Source organism: Macaca fascicularis, chromosome 1, assembly GCF_037993035.2.
Source record: "Macaca fascicularis isolate 582-1 chromosome 1, T2T-MFA8v1.1".
In the NCBI taxonomy this organism is placed as follows: Eukaryota; Metazoa; Chordata; class Mammalia; order Primates; family Cercopithecidae; genus Macaca; species Macaca fascicularis.
The window spans coordinates 1,466,480-1,489,860 of record NC_088375.1 but is presented as its reverse complement, the minus strand read 5'-3'; the positions used below and the strand labels follow the sequence as shown (position 1 = coordinate 1,489,860).

Sequence of the window (23,381 nt, the reverse complement as noted above, 5' to 3'; positions counted from 1 at the left end):
ATTCTCAATGTAGGCATTTTCATAAATGCAAATCAAATCAACGTGATACACCACATTGAAAGAATAAAGGATACAAAAATCATATAATAATCTCAATAGATGCAGAAAAATATTTGGGCAAAAATTCAATATCCTTTCATGAAAAAGTAATAATTGTAACAAATTACATGTAGAAGGAAAGTACTCAACACAATCAAGGCCATATATGACAAGCTCACAGTTAACATTATACTTAGTGGTTAAAAGCTGAAAGCTCTTCCTCTAAGATGAGAATCAAGACAAGGATGACCACTCTCAACAATTTTAGGAGCGATCAGGCAAGAGAAAAAAATAAAAGGCCTCCAATGGGAAAGCAAGAAGTTAAATTATCCCTGTTTGCAGATGACATGATGTTATTTAGAGAAAACCCTAAATGCTCTACCAAGAAACCGTTAGAAGTAACAAATTCAGATAATTTACATAATATAAAATCAATATATAAAAAACTGATAGTGTTTCTATACACTAACAACAAAGTATCTGGAAAAGAAATCAAGAAAACAACATTATTTACAATAACATTTAAGAAAATAAAATAGGAATACATTTAATCAAGGAGATGAAAGATCTGTACACTGAAATCTATAAGTCATTGGTGAAAGAAATTGAGAGTACACAAATAAATGGAAAGATATCTTATGTTTATGGATGAGAAGAAGAAATATTGTTAATATATCCAAACTACTTAAAGTGATATATAGATTCAGGGCAATCCTTATTAAAATTCCAATGGCATTTTTCATAGAACTAGAAACAATCCTAAAATTCATCAGTAACTGTAAAAGACTCCAAATAGCCAAAGCAGTTCTGAGTGAGAAGAACAAAAATGGAGGCCTCACACTTCATGATTTAAAAATATAAGACTATGGTAATCAAAGCAGCATGGTACTGTCATAAAAATAGATACATAGACTAATGGAACATAAATGAGTGCCACGAAATAAATCTGCACATCGATCATTAACTAATCTTTGACAAGGTTGCCAAGAACCTACAATGGGTAAAGAAACTCATAAAAGAAGATAGTAGAGTGATGATTGCCAGGGCCTGGGGGAGGGGAGAAAGTGGGGGAGGTGCTATTGAAAGACTACATAGTTTCAGTTATGAAAGATGAATAAGTTCTGGAGATATAATGTACAGCATGGTGACTATAGTTCACAATATTGCATTGTGTACTTGAAATTTGCTGTAAGAGTAGATCTTAAGTCATCTCATCACACACACACATATACACACACCAACACACACACAGACATACCCCCAGACTCATGCACTAGGTAACTGTTTGAGGTGATGAATATGCTACTTAGGTTGATGTGGTAATACTTTTTCACAATATATACTTACATGAAATATCACACTGCACACCTTAAATACATACCATTTTTATTTGTCAATACCTGAATAAAACTGGAAAAAATAAAAAATTGATAAAATACATTATGCAGTCCTTCATCTTTTCTCTCCTTTATTTTATAGTCTTGGCAGCCACATGTGTAGGCTGTATCCCAAGATAACGGAAATATGGATCCCAGAGTTTTCAGATGGAAAAGAATCCCTCGTGATCCATATCTTAATTAATATTGGTTGTACTAAGCCACTGAAGCTTCTGTGTTTTGGGGGTTATGTAATATGTCCTAGAGTATTCTATTACCATACTTTATATTTTCAAATTATTGATTATGTCCCCCATATTCCCCCCAAAACCTTACACCTATGTGGAAACCAGGGCTCAGTGAAGCCAGTAATCTAAGTCAGCAGAGCTAGTACCAAGATATTAATTTGAAGTCTAACTTACCATCTTTTAGAAATGCTTTATTCTCTTTGCATTGGCAAAGTTGCAAAGATATTTACTTATGTTTTCTTTTTACCCCTTTTTAGGGTTATAATACATTTATAATTATACATGTATCATTAAATGTTGTGTGTGGTTTTAAAGTTTTTTCATTTAATGTGGATATAATATAACATCATTTGTTGAATAGAATTTCTTCCTATTGAATTTCTTTGGCTTTCTTGTGAAGAATCATTTGTTGGTATATATGTGGGTCTATTTCTGAACTTTGTCATATCACTTTGAGCTATATGTCTATTTTTTCTCTCATATCACACTATCGGGATAATTGTAGCTTTGTAATAAGACTTGAAGTTAAATAGAACATATACTTTATTGTTTTTCCATTTTCAGACTGTTTTGACTGTGCTAGAACTCTTGATTTTCCAAATACATTTTACAATCAGCTTGTCAATTTATCCAAGTAAGTGTTCTGGTATTTTATTTAATATTACATCGAAGCTATCAATTTGGGAGAAAGTATCTCAACATGAATGCATTTCCATAACAGACACTATAATTATTTCTTTAAGTATATTTGAAGTGAGCCTTTCATTGATGAACATGGCAATATGGCAAGTTATTCCATTGATACAGGTCATTGATATGGTTTGGCTTTGTGTCCTCACCCAAATCTCAACTGGAATTGTAAATCCCCATAATTCCCCCGTGTCCAGGGAGGGACCAGGTGGGAGGTGACTGGATCATGGGGGCATTTCCTCCATGCGGTTCTCGTGATGGTGAGTGAGTTCTCACGAGATCTGTTGGTTTTATAAGGCAGTTTTCCCTGTTCTTGCTTGCTGTCTCTCACCTGCCACTGTGTAAATTGTGCCCCTTCCCCTTCTGCCATGGTTGTAAGTTTCCTGAAGCCTCCCCAGTCATGCTGAACCCAGACCATTAAACCTCTTTTCTTTATAAATTACCTATATCAGGTATGTCTTTATAGCAGTGTGAAAATGGACTGACATCTTTAATTTCTGTTAGCAATGTTTCAATGTATAAAGTTATTGAGCTTTGTATAGCGTATGTATTTCTTTAATTTCTGTTGGCACAGATTATCAGGAATGGTTTACTCTATACTGCTCGGTCAGCAGCAGACATTCTGCATCTTGCTTTAGATTATGCTTTAGATTTTTCCTTATTAAAATGTATCTGGAGAGAACTTGAAAATGTTCTACTAGAATGTTTATATTAGAAACAAAACATGTTTTCTATTAGAAATAAAAATAGTTTATCGTTTATAATATAGTATTTAAATGTAGTATAGGTGCTATTTATAGTTTAACTGATTATATTTTACTAACTGTACTTGGTAAGAAGAAAAAAACCAAACACCATAGAAATAGGAGACATAATTGTTCTAGAGGATGGCAGATATGCTGCAATAATTTAGGATTTTGCCACATGAATAAAATATTTTTGGGCCGAGTCACAAATGTGACATATTAAACCTATACCTTCTGAAATGAGAAAAAAAATGTTGTCCCTTGATTCACTCATCATGGTATCTAGAAGCAAGCTTGGGTAAAGAAGAGACTATGCTGAAGGCCCATGTTTGGTACATTTTCTGACCCTGATCCTTGTGATCTAGCAGACACAAGGGTATTGATCGTAACCCTGCCATATACAGACTGTGTGTATTATTACTGCAAGCCAAGATAAGAGTTCCAGTACAGACCCCATGGGGTGGGAGTAAGATCATGATTTCTCATAACAGTAACTAATTGTAATTGAAAAGCATCTTGGCTTTCTGTTAGAGAAACTGAAAAGCATCTTGGCTTTCTGGTAGAGACTGAGCAATCAATAGGACAACAATTTTGATGTGACGCAAACTGGTTCAAAACTGGCTATCATTCATCAGAAACTAGGTATCACCTCATATCTATCATTGTGAAAAATAACAGTAGTGGGTGAAAATATGGAGTAATTGGAATGCTTGCACACTATTGGTAGGAATGCAAGATGGTGCAAGAAACTATGAAAAACAGTGTAGAGGTTCTCAAACAGCTAGAAGTAGAACTACCATATGAACCAGCAATCCCATTCCCAAGTATAACAAAGGGTTAAAATCAGGATCTCAAAGAGATGTTAGCACTCCCATGTCCATTGCAGCACTATTCACAATAGCCTTGTTATTGTTTTAGTATGCATGCATCCAATTTTATTTCTAATACCTATTTAAAACATATCCTAAAGTAATTCAACATAAATGCATTTCCGTAACATACACTATAATTATTTTCTTATTTCAGTATATTTTAAACATGAAAATCAGTCAATTGCTTTGGTTAAGTTGAAATAATAGCTGTATTTCATTTTGTACTGTTTGATAACTACAGATGATAAATGAGTAGAGCCTATGTCGTGAAAATTAATATAAGATATGTTTAAAGTGTTCTTTAACTGGCAATACATTCTAAGCTACATCAATTCTTCACTTAGGAAAACATAGATTGGAAATACCCTGGAAATTTAAAATGTACGCTTTTATATTATTGCCTCACAAAATCCATTTAACCAGTCAAATAAATCCAAATAGTTAATCATGTAGACAGCCTGGCTCTTTTATGTTATCAAGTTTAACTTCTCCTCTGAAAGTAAATGGGCATTTAAAATGGATTTTTATGCACAGACAGGCCGAATGAGTAACTAGTGAATATTGTGAATCACTTAATTTGTGGAATTGTTAGAAATTTTGTCAACAATTTAGCCCCAGGGAGAGCTAGCTTAACTACTTTGGCTAAAATCTAGGGAATAATTGGTAGTCTGCCTTCTGGGATTGCAGATTTTCTGTTCACTGATTTTAAGAGCAGAGTTTAAATGATAAAAGCTAATGGTATGGACGAAGGGTGAGTAGTTTTAATAATTTACATTACTTTTACATGTGAAAGAAAATCTCATAGAATTTTCTAGGGCATCCACCTGCTGATTGAGAAGAATCCTCATGAATTCATCCCAAATGGTCATCCAGCTTCAGAGAAATCTGATTGAGTTGCTCTCAGGACTGATTTATTCCTATTTCCATTTTCAGGTCTTTGCTTCTCACTCTAGCTCATGCCTCCAACTTTGGTCCGTCATTAAGTTTCATCCCTAGAAACGCCCTTGATCTGACCCATATCACCATCTCTATTCCATCCCAGCACATATTTCTGTTTTTTCTTTGTTTCATGTCTGATTATTTTATTCTCATTATTCCATTTTCTGGCTATATCTACATGATAAATTACTGCAATAATCAGAATAAACCATCCAGGTAGCACATTGTTATTTCCTTATTGCTAAGTAGAAATTTGTATCTTTAAGACTTGGTTGATAATCCCTGGATATATTGTTGACATTCTATGAGGCAAACACTTCAGATTTACTTATCAAGTTAATCGTGTCTGTTTTTATTTGTAGGTGGTTGTGATGAACACATGATGTAATATACTGCAAAGCACCTATAATAAATTTTAATATTGTTCCTATGATAATATTTTTTACTAAAGAATCTATTCATATTTGTATTTATGAAATGATTTTGTGGATTTTGTTTAACCAAATTGATTTTACTGCTTTTGATATATAAGCAAGTGAAATATAAGTTTAGGACATTTTTATGAAATAATGAACAAGAATGTTTTATATTTACTTATTTTCCTTTTCAGAACTATGTGTAAAAAACATACAAAACAAGTGTGGGTAAAGTGGTCTCAAATAAAATGAAAACGATAGACTCCTGGTGTTTTTGATTGGTGGGCCACACATCAAATGCCAAGCTAATTTGTCATTGATAAAAACCCAAAGAATTGAGGTACATTTATGTAATGACCAATTACATTAATTTGTTACACTTCTTTGTAGAATTTTTATTCTACAACTAATTTTGTTTATGTTATTTACACTCCTGTCTCCATAACCCTGCATGTTTCCTCCAGCTGGAACATACAGCCTTTCATTCATTAGAAATCCTTCCAACTCTTTATATGACAACTTACAAATTGACTTCATCAATACCTCAGTTTAAAATATTTTTACTATTTTCTAAATTTCTATAGGACATATATCCCACAATAATATCTGTTAGGTGATAGATATAGAGATTTGTAGAAAAATAGATAAATGCATATATGGTGTTATACATGTGGGTATATGGTGTTATACACGTGGGTATATAGTGGTATACATGTGGGTGTATGTGGTATACATGTGGGTATATGGTGGTATACATGTGGGTATGCATCTTATTCCTGACTTACAGGACTTCACAATGCATATCAAAGGCATACATATGAGTGTGTGTATATATATGGTATGTATGTCTATGTCTAGTATTAATAATTGGGCATATTTATATATAATAATTTGGTCCTTGAAATAAAATTATGAATACTTAAAAGGTAGAAATCATAATATACCTACTTTTGTATCTCTGCTCATGCTTCCTCCTTGTGTTAAACGTTAAATTTTTTGCAAAATATAATTAAAAGCAGAAAAAGACACCACGCCCTTGCTGACTATTTGTCAAATGGTATTTGGCTTCAGCGATGATAATTTGTTCACAGTGAATATCAAGATGCAATATAAAGAAAAGAGAGTATAAAAAAATAAATAGGAAGAGATGAATTGGCAGTGAGGATGACCATAAAAAATGTCCAAACAGTTTTTCATGAATAGCAGGTGCACAACAAGTAGATCTGCAGTAATGAATTAATAAAATATATATTATAATTTATTTATAATTAGAAATTATTCTGTGTGATAGTAATGTGTGCATCCATGTAGTTTTGTCTTTTCTATATTCAGCCGTACCTGATTTTTTTATGTTGATTAGAGAGAAATAGTAGCATTATAAATGTATTTATTCTTTTGTCTACATTCTTGAATTGATCCTTTCATAATGAATCAATAGCAACATGGCATAATACTCTTATTTCTGCTAATATACAAAGAAATTTCAGGTTAGAATGTTCAAGAGACTGGTCTAAAACCTGATTTCTGTAAAAACAAAACAACTGCTGACTCGATTCTCAGTGTGCCTTGGACTCTTCTCTAATTCTTAATAGAGTTTGCCAAGCACCAACATCAGAGCACACAGGGTATGATTCTACACTCATTATTTTGAGAAATAATCAATTTAAAACATCACTGCACAATTCTGAATCTAAATGGATATTAGATTCAAATAACAAATTCACTATCTACTAATCTGTACATTATAAAAGCAAACACAAGAATTGTCTTAATTACTAAGGTATTCTGCTTGTCAGAAAGACCTTCACTGTATTCTGGAATCCTAATTTTTACTAGCACATTAATGTCTAAATGGCTGGAGTAGAGTAAGCATCTTTTATTGATAAGAAAATATTAAATCTAGCTATATCTGGCATAGATAGCACCTTACTTGTGGTGTGAGTGGTTGACATCAGGTGTCTGTCTCCTCAGCCAGTAGTGACAGGGAGAAGTGACATGCTGGGAGAAGGCCCTGTTTGTCCTAGGCTATTGCAGAGCAAAGGTTCAGTTCCAGCAGAGAGCACAGTATGTGTTTTCCTGTGGCTGCTGTTGGACATTCTGTTTGATCCTCTCACTTACAATCTGAGGCTATTATATCATAATAGGACTCCAAAGTCATTGTGTCCAAACTTCTTCATTAGGTAAATAAGGAAACACCAAGTTAGATGCACTGTTTTTCTAACTCGCAAGACAAGCTTGAGACATGGGTATAATTAATTTTCTTAATTTAAGAGATGAGAAAACTATGCTTACATATTATGTAACTTGTCAAAATTCTAAGCTAAGTCTGACTTTTGAAACATTATTTTAGTCATTTCTTTTGAGTGGATATTAAAGTAAATCAGAGAGGGTTAATTCATTTCATTATCAGAAAAACACTCAGTTGGTGTTTGAGGGTAGATAAAATTAAATCTGAATGAGCCACTTTGCCCAGACTGTCTTTACTAGATAGTCATTGTAAAGGCAGATGGAGGAATTCTCCCTTCTGTTTCTGCCTTTCTGAGGGGTAGTACTTGGGCATCCTATTCTTTCTTCCTGAAAGATAAAAAACTGTATTCTGCTTTGTTTCCTTTTATTGTTATGGATTGGATAATGTTCTCTCCAAAATTCATACATTGAAGTATTAGTCCCCTGTACCTCAGAAGGTGACTGTATTTGAGGATCAGAGTTTTTAAAAAGATCATTAAAATCAGGTCATTGTTGTGTTCCCTAATCTAATAGGATTAGTGTTCTTTTAAGAAGAGGAAATTTGAACACAGACAGGCACAGAGGAAAGTCACATGAAGAGACACGGGAAAACATGGCCTTATAACAGCCAAGAAGGGAAGCCTTGAACACACCCTTCCCTCTCAGCCGTTGGAAGAACTCAGCTCTGACAACACCTCGTTTTTGAACACTTGGCCTCCAAAACGGTGAAATAAATATCTGTAGTTTAAGCCACCCAGTCTGTGGTGCTTTGTTACAACAGCCTTAGCAAATGAATAGATTGACAATCTCCAAATGTAAAATTTTGTACTCCATATGTTCCTAGAGAGGTTAGAACAGCAGAAATTTTCAATTAGGTTTTGAAGTAGTTTGGGCCATATTTTATTTTTCAAAAAGAGTGATTACAAAGCCAATACACATTTATTTTGTTTTCTAAAAACATCATTATTATCCTATGCCCAGAAATAACCACTATTATTTTGTGTATAAAGATTGACAGAAATTTTTAGATCATAGTTCAAAAATTTTATCAAGACTAATAAATTATTTTTTAAAAACCTATTCATTTATAATAACATGAAAAGTCTAATATGATTAATAAAAGTTGTGGACGTGGCAGACTCAAAAGAAAATTTAAATCACTGCTTTAAAAATCAAATTTGAATTGGTTTTAACTCATTTTTACAGTACTATTGTGAGTTAAATACAACTGTGGAGACTGCCTCTGATTTCCAAGTAATGGTCTTCTTTTATTCAAATTGTATGTCAGCAGACTCCCTCTTCCTCAAATCATAGTCCTTCACATGCAGTTTCTCATTCTTAACTTTAAAATGGTAAATCCTGTGAAGGTGCTGATGACACCATCCAGGTATAGCAAGAGGGATGAACACCAGCTAGTTAAATGCCACAGACTAACGCATGTCTTTGGTACTGGTAGGTCCTGAATCAAGGCCAACTGTGTGTCCAGTATTTCAGAGTTCAGTCCTATATGCAAGATTTCTACTGTGAGAGAAAAATCAGTGACTGGATATATTATTGCATGAAGCAGAGGCCCTTGTGTCAGATCTAGCCCATAATTTCTCTGTTTGGCACACTGGGAGATGTTATGCTAAAATCAGAACATTTATACCAAAAAATGTAAAGATTTGGCCTCATAGTGCCTGAAATCTCATGCAGGTAACACTTAGCTGAAATCTCATGCAGGTAACACTTAGCTGTACCTATCCTATCATTACTTGTTCCTGACCTGCTCATATATTCACATTATGTGCTCGACTTCTGTTAGGATTTGAGTTAGGACCGTTTGCCTGCCCTTTCCCTAAAACAACCTCTACCCAATGCAGTAAATACAGCAGTTGTTGATTGGATAATCACTGAATGAATGAGACCTTTTGCATTAAGTAATGTATACTATTCCAAAGTTTATTGTTTATTTTGTGTGCATATATCCAGTTACTTAATGAATACATGTTTATTTTCTTTCGTTTATTCAGAACTTGTTATCTCTCAGACTTAACAGAGAAACAGCAAAGGAGAAAAAAGAAAAGCAAATGGGAATTATCAACCACCGTTGGGATGAGATTTATTTTCAACCACTATGGATCACTTTGTGGTTGTTTCCTTTGCACTGAATATCACTAAAACCCCAACCATTTTGAATATTATTTGGCTTTCCCCTCTATGACTTGGAAAGAAAATGACAAATGAGACCACCGTGACTGAATTTATTCTCAAGGGCTTCTCAAACGTGCCTGAAATGACTCTTATTAGCACTGCACTCTTCCTTTTCATCTACCTTTTTGCCCTTGTGGGGAACATGTCCATCATCCTAGCTGTGGCCAGAAACATCCGCCTCCATACTCCCATGTACTTCTTCCTGCAGAATCTGTCTTTCTTGGACATGTGCTACACCTCAGTCACTGTCCCGAAGGCACTTATCAATTCACTTATGGGCTTCAAAGTCATTTCCTTTTGGGAATGTGTGGCTCAGCTCTTTATATTTGTAATGCTGTGTGCCTCTGAGTGCTTCTTACTCACATACATGGCATATGACCGTTGTTTAGCCATCTACAAGCCTCTTATCTATGGTTTCATTATGAGCAGAAAGCTGTGTACAGAGCTTGTCATTGTGGCCTGGTTAAGTGGAGCTCTCTATGCCATCTTTCACACTATCAACACCTTCTCTCTACTATTCTGTGGGCCCAATGTCATTGACCATTTCTTCTGTGACAGCTCTCCCATTATGAGACTGTCTTGCAGTGACTCCCATGTCAATGAAGAAGTTGGATTCGCAGTTGGGGGGTGTATCATTCTCAGTGCTTTTGCCCTCACCATAATCTCCTATGTTCTCATCATCTCTACCATTGCTCAAATCCACTCTGCTGGTGGCCGTCAAAAGGCTTTCTCTACCTGTTCCTCTCACCTGGCCACTGTCATTCTGTTTTATGTCACTGGGAGCTTTGCTTACCTCACACCCACTTCCCAGTACTCTCCCACTCAAGGACGGTTAGTGTCTGTGTTTTACTCCATCCTCACACCCAGCCTAAATCCCATCATCTACTGTCTGAGAAACAAAGACATGCAGATGGCCCTGAAAAAGCTGTTTTTCTATCCAAGTAGACATGTTTTCTTGTATTGACTATATTGCTGTGAACATTTTTCCACATTGACTATGTTCATGTTTAGGAAGGCAGCTTACTCGTTGGCAGAAAGGGATCACAGATTTCACTCTTGATAAAACAGCAAATTAAGAAAAGAATAATTTCTGAGGCCTCAGTTCTGTTCCGTTAGTCTGTATATCTGTTTTGGTACCATTACAATGTTTTGGTTATTGTAGCCTTGTAGTATAGTTTGAAGTAAGGTAGCATGATGCCTCCAGCTTTGTTCTTTTGGCTTAGGATTGTCTTGACTATCCCGGCTCCTTTTTGGTCCCATATGAAATTTAAAGTAGTTTTTTCTAATTCTGTGAAGAAAGTCAATGGTAGATTGATAGGGATAGCACTGAATCTATAAATCACTTTGGGCAGTATGACCATTTTCATGATATTGATTCTTCCTATCCATGATCATGGAATGTTTTTCCATTTGTTTGTGTCCTTTCTTATTTCCTTGAGCAGTGGCTTGTAGTTCTCCTTGAAGAGGTTCTTCACATATCTTGTAAGTTGTATTCCTAGGTATTTTATTCTCTTTGTAGCAATTGTGAATGGGAGTTCGCTCATGATTTGGCTCTCTGTTTGCTTATTATGGGTGTATAGGAGTGCCTGACAAAAACAAGCAATGGGGAAAGGATTCCCTACTTAATAAATGGTGTTGAGAAAACTGGCTAGCCATAGGCAGAAAACTGAAACTGGACCCTTTCCTTACATCTTATACAAAAATTAACTCAAGATGGATTAAAGACTTAAATGTAATACCTAAAACCATAAAAATCCTAGAAGAAAACCTTGGGAATACCATTCAAGACATAGCCATGGGCAAAGACTTCATGACTAAAACACCAAAAGCAATGGCAACAAAAGCCAAAACTGACAAATGGGATATAATTAGACGAAAGAGCTTCTGCACAGCAAAAGAAGCTATCATCAGAGTGAACAGGCAACCTACAGAATGGGAGAAAATTTTTGCAATCTATCCATCTGACAAAGGGCTAATATCTAGAATCTTCAAGGAGCTTAAACAAATTTACAAGAAAAAAAAAAAAACCACACCAAAAAGTGGGCAAAGGATATGAACAGGCACTTCTGAAAAGAAGACATTTATGCTCCCAAAAAACATATATAAAAAAAAATCTCATCATCACTTGGTCATTAGAGAAATGCAAACCAAAACCACAATGAAATACCATCTCATGCCAGTAAGAATAGTGATCATTAAAAAGTCAGGAAACAACAGATGCTGGAGAGGATGTGGAGAAACAGGAATGCTTTTACACTGTTGGTGGGAGTGTAAATTAGTTCAACCATTGTGGAAGACAGTGTGGCAATACCTCAAGGATCTAGAACCAGAAATATAATTTGACCCAGCAATCCCATTTCTGGGTATATACCCAAAGGATTATAAATCATTCTACTATAAAGACACATGTACATGTATGTTTATCACAGCCCTATTCACAATAGCAAAGACTTGGAACCAACCCAAATGTCCATCAATGATAGACTGGATAAAGAAAATGTGGCACATATACACCAGGGAATACTATGCAGCCATAAAAAAGGATGAGTTCATGTCCTTTGCAGGGTCATGGATGAAGATGGAAACCATCATTCTCAGCAAACTAACACAGGAACAGAAAACCAAACACCACATGTTCTCACTCATAAGTGGGAATTGAACAATGAGAACACACGGACATAGGGTGGGGAACATCACATACCGTGGCCTGTTAGGAGGTGGGGAGGTAGGGGAGTGATAGCATTAGCAGAAATACCTAATGTAGATGAAGGGTTGATGGGTGCAGCAAACCACCATGGCACGTGTATACCTATGTAACAAACCTGCACGTTCTGCACATGTACCTCAGAACTTAAAGTATAATAATGAAAATAAATAAATAACAAAATTAAAATTAAAGAAAAGAATAATTATCTGCCATTAAATTTATTTTGTCAATTGTAGAAATTTTAATAACTTCTGTCCTACGTCTAGTTTTATCTGATACTTTGTGATAAAATGGGGAGTAACACTTAGTGCTGTTTTGGTCAGTTGCATTTTCCTTATCAACTCAAGAGAAGATGAGACAATAAACAGTCTCTATCTTTTTAGTCTATAATCCCACTACTTCTGTGCAGATGGTAGGGGAAAAAGTCAATGTATTGCTTGCAAAGAGCTGCATGTAGAATGTGGTAGGGCATTTATTTCCTGATGGCAAGTACCTGGGCAAATAGATTCAGGGTCTCTTATCACCTGATAATGGGTTATTGATAAGAGGCCAAAGGAATGTCTTCGTCTTTTAAATATATAATTAATGCCCACAACCAGCATAAATATTTGTGTTGGCTATCCACTGGACATATAAATGTGTTTCTGAATAAGCCAACTTGACGAGATGAATTTATGGGGGATGATGTTTAGCATGTAGATATGGGAATGAGAGACCTACAATATTTTGAAGCATTTGGAATCAGATAAGTATTACAAATGTTTGTCTTGACACATTTTTGTCTCTCATAGATGCAGTAAATCAATCTTACATTTCATTGGTTCTTTATATTTGTTAAGATGATTGACTTCATATATATATGTTATGTAAACTTTTTAAGTTGCAGAAATAAGATCTATGTTTGTTTCTTTGCTTGTGGCAGAACATACACATGCACACACATAAATATCAATATATAGACTTATGGCTATATGATATGTGCCCAACATGTTGCATTTTAGAGGGTCTGGACACAATGACTGTGTATTTATCTTAAAATAAAAATTATTAGACTAATTGGATCTAATAGATATATTCAGAACACTCCACCCGGAACAGTAAAATGCATGTTTTTCTCAGGATAGACCATATATTAGGCCATGAAAAGTACTAATAAATTTTTAAAAACACAATTATAAAAAATATTTTTTAATTCCAATGAATTAAAATAGAAATTAATAGCAGAATAAAATGGAAAAAAATCACAAATAAATATAAATAAATAACATGATTTTAAAAAATAGAGTGAAGAAATCAATAGAGAAATTCAAAAACACCCTGAGCTAAATTAAAATGAAAATACAGCATACCAAAACTTTAGAAAAAGCAGAAACTGAGCTATGAGGGAAATATATGTAAATGCTTACATTAAAAAATATAAATATACTGCAAATGCTTATATTAGAAAAGAGCAAAGATCTCAACCTAACAACTTAATTTATACCTTAAGAAACTATAAAAAGAACAAACTAGGCCGGGCGCAGTGGCTCAAGCCTGTAATCCCAGCACTTTGGGAGGCCGAGACAGGCGGATCACGAGGTCAGGAGATCGAGACCATCCTGGCTAACACGGTGAAACCCCGTCTCTACTAAAAAAATGCAAAAAACTAGCCGGGCGAGGTGGCAGGCGCCTGTAGTCCCAGCTACTCAGGAGGCTGAGGCAGGAGAATGGTGTAAACCCGGGAGGCGGAGCTTGCAGTGAGCTGAGATCTGGCCACTGCACTCCAGCCTGGGCGACACAGCGAGACTCCGTCTCAAAAAAAAAAATAAAAATAAAAAAAGAAAATGAACAAACTAAATACACAGCAGAAGGAAGGAAATCAATATTAGAGATAAACAAAATAGAGTACAAAAAATACAGAAAATTAAAACAAGAATTGGTTATTTGAGATGATAAGCAAAATTTTTTAAAAGTTAACTAGATTGAAAAAGAAAAAAGAATATTCAAATGACTAAAATCAGAAATAAAAGCAAGAACACTAAAAGTAACTTCACAGAAATAGAAAGGATTATAAGAGAATACTATGAACAATTGTGTGCCAACAAATTAAATTACTAAATAAAAAGAATGAATTCCTAGAAACAAAGAATTCAAATAGCAACATGAATCATAAAGAAATAGAAAATCTGAACAGAATTATAATAAGTTGAATCAGGAATCAAAAACTTCCCACTAAAGAAAAGCCCAGGGTGAGATGGCTTTACAGTTGAATTCTGTTGTTTAAAGAATTAATATTAATCCTTCTCAAATTCCCCCAACAAATTAAAGATAAAAGAACACTTCCAAGTTTGTTCTATGAAGCCAACCTTACCCAGAAAATAAAGTCAGACAAAGACATTACAAGAAAAGAAACGTACAGGCTAATAGACCATGATGAATATCATTGCAAAAAATCTCAACAAGTACTATCAAGCAGAATTCAGCAGGATATTAAAATAAGTATACACTATGATCAAGTGGAATTTATTCTCAGAATGCAAGGATGATTCAACATACTAAAGTCAATCCACATCAACAGAATGAAGGGAAAAAGCACATAATCACTTCAATTGATACAGAAAAAGCATTTGAAGAAATTCAACACCAATTTACGATGAAAAAAACTTAACACACTAAGAAAAAAAGAAAACAACCCCAATATAATAAAGGTCATACATGACAAACTCCCAGTCAACAACATACTCAATGGTGAAAGACTAAAATGTTTTTCTCTAAGATCAGAAAAATAAGAAGGGTACTCACCTTCACCACTTCTATTTAACAAAATTTTGGAAGCCTCAGCCACAGCAATTAGACAAGAAATAGAAAATAAAGGCATCTAAATTAAAGTTATCACTGTTTACTGATGACATAATATTTATATAGAAAACCCTAAATATTTCACCAAAAAATTTTAGAGTAAGAACAAAATTTGCATAGTCGGAAGATACAAAATCAACACAGAAATATCAAGTAGGTTTTTATATACTGACAATAAACAATCTAAAAAAACCAATACCATTTACAACAGCATCATAGAAAATAACATTCTAGAAGTAATGCTATCCAAAGAGGTAAATGAAAAAGAAAAACGGATAAATTGAACTAAATCAATATTTAAAAATTTTGGGTATCAAAAAAAATGAAAGTACAACACACCAAATGAGAGAAAATATCTACAAATCATGTATCTGGGAGGAGCCAAGATGGCTGACTAGATGCATTCAGAAAGAGATTCTTCCACTAAGGCACCATACCAGCAAGAAGGCTGGCTCACTCTAAGCTGATCTTCAGAAGGAAGACATTGAGACTGGATAGAGGGAGGACACAAACACTAGGCTGAAGAGGGAGAAAGCTGATAAGCCTGCACAGGGTTGCCAAGCACCAGGACTCACTCCTGGCCCCAACAAGCCCCTGAGGAAGAAGTGAGTTAAATAGGTATGGAGTGGCCCACTCTCCCACAGACCTCCAGAATCCTAGTGGCAGGAGATCCCATGACCCCTGTGGACATTAGAGCTGGCAGGGAGAGCTTCTTGGAAAGTTGGCAGGGACCGGACTCCAGTCTGCACAGAGTCCAGAAGGTTTGGCAAGGGAACAGCTGCAGTGGAGCATGGCCATAGATGCTCATCCCACAGGGCTTGCCATGCTCTTCTAGGTGGCGTCAGACTTTGTTGACTATCAGATCTGGACAAAAAGGGGCTATCTTTTCTATGGGATGAGACCAGTCTGATCAGAGTGCCCCTGTCTTCTGGTCTCTCCCATGAACTCTGCCTGACCACATCTGCTTACTGTGCAGCCTCAGGTGCCCAACCAGGGTGCTTCCTGGTCAGTACTACCATAGCCCTTTTATGGCCAGACTCTGCCAAATCATCAAAGAACTTTGGCAGATGGGGCCCCACAGGTATGCATTCACCCTCAGCCTCCTGCTACTGCTTTACTGGCTCGCACACACCTGCAGCCTACTCCACCACTTTGCTGGAAGACAATCATGCAGAGAACCCACCACACTGCTGCTTTGTTGCCACCATCATGTGAGTGAAGCCACTGCCCAGGTGAAGGACTTTTGGCAGCATCCCACATGGGAGTGTTGTCACCAGCAGACTGAGAACACCTTGGCCCTCCAGTGCAGCAGGTGTTTAACCTCAACACAAAATCATGGGATGGGTCCCAGCCCCCCATGGTTAGAGCATGTAGCCCAGGATGCTGAGCTGAGCCTTGACCCCTGAAATCATCCAGAAATAAAGCCAGTTGACAAAACACAACTTATACTAGTACAGTAAAATCCTCAAGTGTACCAAAGAACATAAAAGCAAAAAGCCTCATCCAAAAAACAGCAACTTCAAAGGTTAAAAAAAAATAAGTCCATACAAATGAGGAATAACCAGTGCAAACATTCTGGCAACTATAAAAGTCAGAGTTTTATCTTACCTCCAAATAACCACACTAGATCCCAAACAATGGTTCTTAACCAGACTGAAATAGCTGAAAACAGATACATCAAATCAGAATTTAGATGGCAATGAAGACCACAGACACTCAGGCAGAAGTTAACCCAATCTACAGAATCTAGTAAAAGGATTGAAGAGCTGAAAAGTGAAATAGCCATTTTAAGAAAGAACAAAACTGATCTGATAGAACTTAAATAATCACTACAATAATTTCATAATATAATAAAAAATATTAACAGCCAAACTGGCTAAGCTGAGGAAAGAATCTCAGAGCTCAAAGACTGGTTCTCTGAATTAACTCATTCAAACAAAAAAAAGCATTATAAAAAATGAACAAAACCTCCAAGAAATATGGGATTATGTAAAGAGACCAAATCTAAAACACATTGTTATCCATGAAAGAGAGAAAGAAAGAGCAAGCAACTTGAAAAACATATTTGAGGATATAGTCCACAAAAAATTTTCTAACCTTGCTCTAGAGGTTGACATTCAAATTCAGGAAATTCAGAGAACCCCTGTGAGATACTATATAAGGTAATCATCCCCAAGACACATTGTCATCAGATTCTTCAAGGTCAATGCAAAAGAAAAACTCTTGAAGGCAGCTACAGCAAAGAGGCAGGTCACCTACAAAAGGAACCACATCAGGCTAACAGTGGACCTTTTAGCAGAAACCCTACAAGCCAGAACAGATTGGGGGCCTATATTCAGTATCCTTAAAGAAAATAAATTCCAACCAAGAATTTTATATTTAGCCAAATTAAGTTTCATAAGTAAATGAGAAATGAGATCCTCTCAAAGGAGAAAATGCTAAAAGAACTTGTTACCATTTGACCTGCCTTACAAAAAGTTCTAAAGGGAGTGTTAAACATGGAAATAAAAGCATGATATCTGCCACCACAAAATCACACTTAAGTAAATAATAAAGCAAGTATACAATCAAATCTAGATACACTATAAGGCAACTATACAATCAAGAACCAGCCAACAGCACAATGACAGCATCAAATCCTCACATATTAATATTAACACTGAATTGACACTAAATAAGCTAAATGTCACACTAGAAAGATATAGAGTGGCAAGTTGGATAAAGAAGCAAGATCCAACTGTCTGCTGTCTTCAAGAGACCCATCTCAAATACAGTGACACTCATAGGCTCAAAGTAAAGAGATGAAGAAAGATCTATTAGGCAAACAGAAAACAAAACAAAAAAATCAGTGGTTGCTCTTTCTATTCAAAGCAAAACAGACTTTAAAACAAGAATAACAAAGGATAAAGAGAGGCGTTACATAATGATAAAGGGTTCAATTCAACAAGACGACTTAAATGTCTTGAATATATATGCATCCAACACAGGAGCACCCAGATTTATAAAACAAGTTCTTAGAGATCTATGAAGAGACTTACATAACCACACAATAATAGTGGAAGACTTTAGTACCCATTGACACTATAAGACATGTCATTGAAGTACAAACTAACAAAAAATATTTGACACCTAAACTAAACACTTGATCAAATGGACCTAAAAGACATCTACACAGCACTTTACTTCAAAACAAAAGAATATACATTTTTCTCATTTGTACATGTAACATACTCTAAAATCAATGATGTGTTTGACTGTAAAGCAATTATCAACCAATTCAATAACACCAAAATCATACCAACCATACTCTCAGTCCATAACACAATAAAAGTAGAAATCAATACCAAGATTTGTCAAAACCATACAATTACATGGAAAGTAAACAATCTGCCCCTCAATGACTTTTAGGTGAACAATAAAATTAAGGCAGAAATCAAGAAATTATTTCAAACTAATGGAAACCAAAATACTGTGTACCAGAACTCCTGGGACACATGTAATGTGGTGTTAAGAAGAAAGTTTATAGTGCTAAATACCCATATAAAAAAGTTAGAAATATCTCAAATTAGCAATCTAATATGCGACCTGGAGGAACTAAAAAACAAGAGGAAACCCACCTCAAAGCTAGTAGAAGAAAAGAAATGACAAAAATCAGAGCTGAAATGAAGGAGAGATGCAAAAAAACCATATGAAAGATCAACCAAACCAAATGTTGGTTCTTTGAAAGAATAAGTAACATTGATAGACTGATAGCTAGGCTAATGAAGAAAAAAGGAGAGAAATTTAAATAAACAATCAGAAACGACTAAGTGGACATTACCATTGACCTCTACAGAAATACAAAAACCCTCAGTGTAATCAAACACCTCTATGCACACAAAATAGGTTACCTAGAGGAAATGGATAAATTCCTAAAAATATACAACCTTGCAAAATTGAAAATGGAAAATATTGAAACCCTGAATAGACCAATAATGATTCCAAAACTGAATTCATAATTTAAAAAAAAAACCCAACAAGAAAAAGCCCTGGATTAGATGGACTCACAACCAAATTCTACCAGATGTATACAGAAAAGCTGATACTAGTACTCCTGAAAGTATTCCAAAACATTAAGGAGGAAGGTCATTTTCCTAACTCATTCTATGAAGCCAGCATCAACCTGATACCAAATCTGGCAAAGAAACACACATACACACACACAACTAGAGAGCAACATTCCTTATGAAAAAAGACACAAAAATTCTCAACAAAATACTAGCAAATTGAATCCAGCAGCACATCAACAATTTCATACACCACAATCAAGTAGGCTTTATCCCTGGGATGCAAGGTTAGTTCAACATATGCAAATAAAAAAATGTGATTCTTCACATAAACAGAACCCAAAACAAAAACTGTATGCTTCTCTCACTAGAAGCAAAAAAGGCTTTCACTAAAATCCAACATTTCCTTATGTTAAAAACCTTCAAGAAACTAGGCATAAAAGGAACATACCTCAAAATAATGAGTCATCCATGGCAAACCCACTACCAATTTTATACTAAATGGGCAAAAGCTGGAACCATTCCCCTTGAGAACTGGAACAAGACAAGGATTCCCATCTCACCACTTCTACTCAACATAGTTCTGGAAGTCCTAGTTAGAGCAATCAGGCAGAAGAAAGACATGAAGGGCATCTAAATAAGAAGGGAAGTGAAAATATATCTCTTCACAGATGATATAATTCTATACCTTGAAAATCCCATAGTCTCTACCCAAAGGCTCCTAGATCTGATAAGCAACTTCAGTAAAGTTTCAGAATACAAAATCAGTGTAAAAATTCAGTAACATTTCTAGCCAGTAACATCCAAGCTGAGAGCCAAGCCACAAAAAGAATAAAATACCCTAGTTATACTTCTAACCTGGGAGAGGAAAGATCTCTACAACGAGAATTGTAAAACACTGCTGAAAGAAATCAGAGCTGAAACTAACAAATGAAAAAATATCCCATAATCATGGATAGGAAGAATAAATATGTTAAAATAGCTATACTGCCCCTCCCCACCAAATATTACAGATTCAATGCTCTTTCTATCAAATCACCAATAACATTCTTCATAGAATCAGAAGAAACTATTCTAAAATTTATATGGAACTAAAAAAGAACCTGAATAGCCAAAGCAAAGTTAAGTAAAAAGAACAAAATCAGAGGCATCACACTACCTGACTTCAAGCTACACTTCAAGGCTACAGTAACCAAAACAGAATGGTACTGGTACAAAAACAGACATGTAGACCAATGAAACAGGTTAGAGAACTCAAAGATAAAGCCATACACCTACAACCATCAGATATTTGAAAATGCTGACAAAACAAATAATAGGGAAAAGACCGCCTATTCAATAAATGCTGCGGGGATAACATACCTCATATGCAGATGATTGAAACTGGACCCGACCCTTTCACCACATACAAAAATAAACTCAAGATGGATTAAAGACTAAAATGTAAAACCTAAAACTATGAAAGCCCTGGAAAACAACCTAGGCAATACAGTTCTGTACATAGATATGGGCTAAGATTTCATGATGAAGACAATAAAAGCAATTGCAACAAATCCAAAATTGACAAAGGGGGTCTAATTAAACTAAAGAACTTCTGTAAAGCAAAAGAAGCTACCAACATAATAAACAGATACTCTACAGAATGTGAAAACATATTTGCAAACTTTGCATTCAACAAAGCCTTAATGTCCAGAATCTATAAGGGACTTAAACAAATCAACAAGTAAAAGACAAACAACCCCATTAAAACATAGGGGAAGGACATGAACAGAATCTGTAAGTTCTTTATAGAAAAGAAGAGCATAAAAATTTGAAAAACTTGCACTCTAGCCATGCGGCAGAGAAAGAAAAGGCTTTTTCTTTTTCTTTTTTTTGTCGGGGGAGAAGAATTTAAGCAGACTGTGGAGATACCACTGGATAGAAAAATTTACATAACTAAAAGGGAGCCAAGAGCTGATAGCCAATATAATGGGGAAGAAGGCTTGGAAGACTTTTCAAAGACCTTTGTGGTAGCCCTTCTATCACAGGACTGGAAGGCTGGGAGGGAAGAATGGTTTCATGAGACAGATCCAGGGCCTTGCTTTCTTGTACAGCCTCAAGACATTGGTTCCCACATCCTGGCTGCTCCAACTCCAGCGAGTGCTCAAAGGAACCCAGGTACAGCTTGAGCTGCCATTTTGGAGAATGCAAGGCTTATGGTATACCTGTGAATGTCCAGAGTGCAAGAGTTAAGGAAGTTTGGCTACTGCCTAGATTTCAGAGGATGTCTGAGAAAGCCTGGGTGCCCAGGCAGAAGCTTTCCACAGGGCAAAGCCCCCACAGAGAACCTATCCTAGGACAGTGTGGAATGTAAATATGGAATTAAGACCTCCACACTGAGTTGCCACTGTGGCACTCTAGTGGAGCTGTGAGAAATGAGCTACCATCCTCCAGACCTAAGAATGGTAGATCTACTGGCAGCTGCCACCCTCCAGACCTGAGAATGGTAGATCTACTGGCAGCTGCCATCCTGCACCTGGAAAGGCTGCAGACACTCAACCCCAGGCCCTGAGAGTAGCTGTAGGTGCTAAACTCTGCAAAGCCACAGGGCAGAGCTGGCCAATGCCTTGGGAACCCACTCCTCACACCAATGTTCCCTGGATGTGGGACATAGAGTCAAAGAAGATTATTTTAAAGTTTTAAGATTTAATGACTGCCCTCTTGGGTTTTGGACTTGCATGAGGTCAACAGACCCCTTTTTTGGCTAATTTCTTCCTTTTGGAATGGAAATGTTTACTCAATGCTTATACTCCATTATACCTTGGAAGTAATGCACTTGTTTTTGATTTTACAGACTCATGGGTGGAAGGAATTTGTCTTATCTCAGATGAGACTTTTTGGATTTTTGAGTTAATGCTGGAATAAGTTCAGACTTTGTGGTGGCTATTGGGAAGGTATAATTGTATTTTGCAGTATGAGAAGGACATAGTATTTGGGAGTTCAGGGGTGAGAGAATATGATTTGGAAGTCCTAGCAAAATCTCATGTTGAATTCTAATCCCCAGCATTGAAGGTGTGGCCTGGATCAAGGTGGTGGATCCCTCATGAATGGCTTCAGTCATTCCCTTCATGATGAGTGAATTCTAGTTCTGATTTCGTGAGGTCTGGTTGTTTGTAAGCATATGACATCTGCCACCCGTTCTCACTTGCTCTGTTTCTCCTGCTTTTCCATGTGATGTGCCTGCCTCCCCTTTGCCTTCTGCCATAATTGGAAGCTTCCTAAGGCTTCCCCAGAAGCAGATGCTGCTTTGCTTCATCTAGGTCTTGCAGAAATCTATGACCTAATTAAACCTTTTTTCTTATACATTACTCAGCCTCAGGTATTTCTTTATAGCAATGCAAGAATGGCCTCACACACTGCATGTTCTTACTTATAAGTGGGAGCTAAGAGATGTTTACTCAATGCTTATACCCCATTATATCTTGGAAGTAATGCACTTGTTTTTGATTTTGTACACATGGCTTAGAGAGTGGAGTAACAGACATTGGAGACTCAGAAGGGTAGGAGGATAAGAGGAGATGAGAAATGAGAAGTTGCTTAAGGGGTACAATGTACACTCTCTGGGTAATGGTTATACCCAAAGCCTAGCCTTTATCACTATACAATATGTCCATGTAACAAAATGACACCTGTATCCCCTAAATCTGAAAAAATAAAAATAAATTTTTAAAAGAGCATCCTTAGAAACCATGTTTTTAGAACATGTTTCTTTCTTCATTAATATCTATTTGGACAAGTTGAGAAATACAGCAATAAAAGGCAAATGTAAGCATGCTTTCTTATAAAAATGGGTGCATGATATAAATATTGTTCTACATGTTTAATTTATATCGTACCCACATTACATAAATATATTATATACACATTGTATAAAGATACATATTATAATATAGATAGATAAATAGATTCAGAACATGTGTATTGATACACACTTTCATTGACTCAAAGGCCCAGCAACTATATAGTGGTTTACCTATAAAGAAAAGAGGATAATAGTAGATAAAAA

At 35.8% G+C, this 23,381-nt stretch overlaps 1 protein-coding gene across 1 annotated transcript; it reads left to right on the top strand.

Annotated features, from left to right (window-relative positions):
- Positions 1 to 9,860: 9,860 nt before the first annotated feature.
- Positions 9,861 to 10,709, top strand: LOC102136365 (olfactory receptor 5V1-like). Its single transcript, XM_005539562.4, has one exon. The coding sequence runs from the start codon at positions 9,888 to 9,890 to the stop codon at positions 10,707 to 10,709; it is 822 nt and encodes a 273-aa protein (XP_005539619.3). The 5' UTR covers positions 9,861 to 9,887.
- The last annotated feature ends 12,672 nt before the right edge of the window (positions 10,710 to 23,381 follow it).

Coding starts and splice junctions, on each gene's coding strand:
- LOC102136365 (XM_005539562.4), top strand. CDS start 9,888: ATGTCCATCATCCTAGCTGTGGCCAGAAACATCCGCCTCCATACTCCC.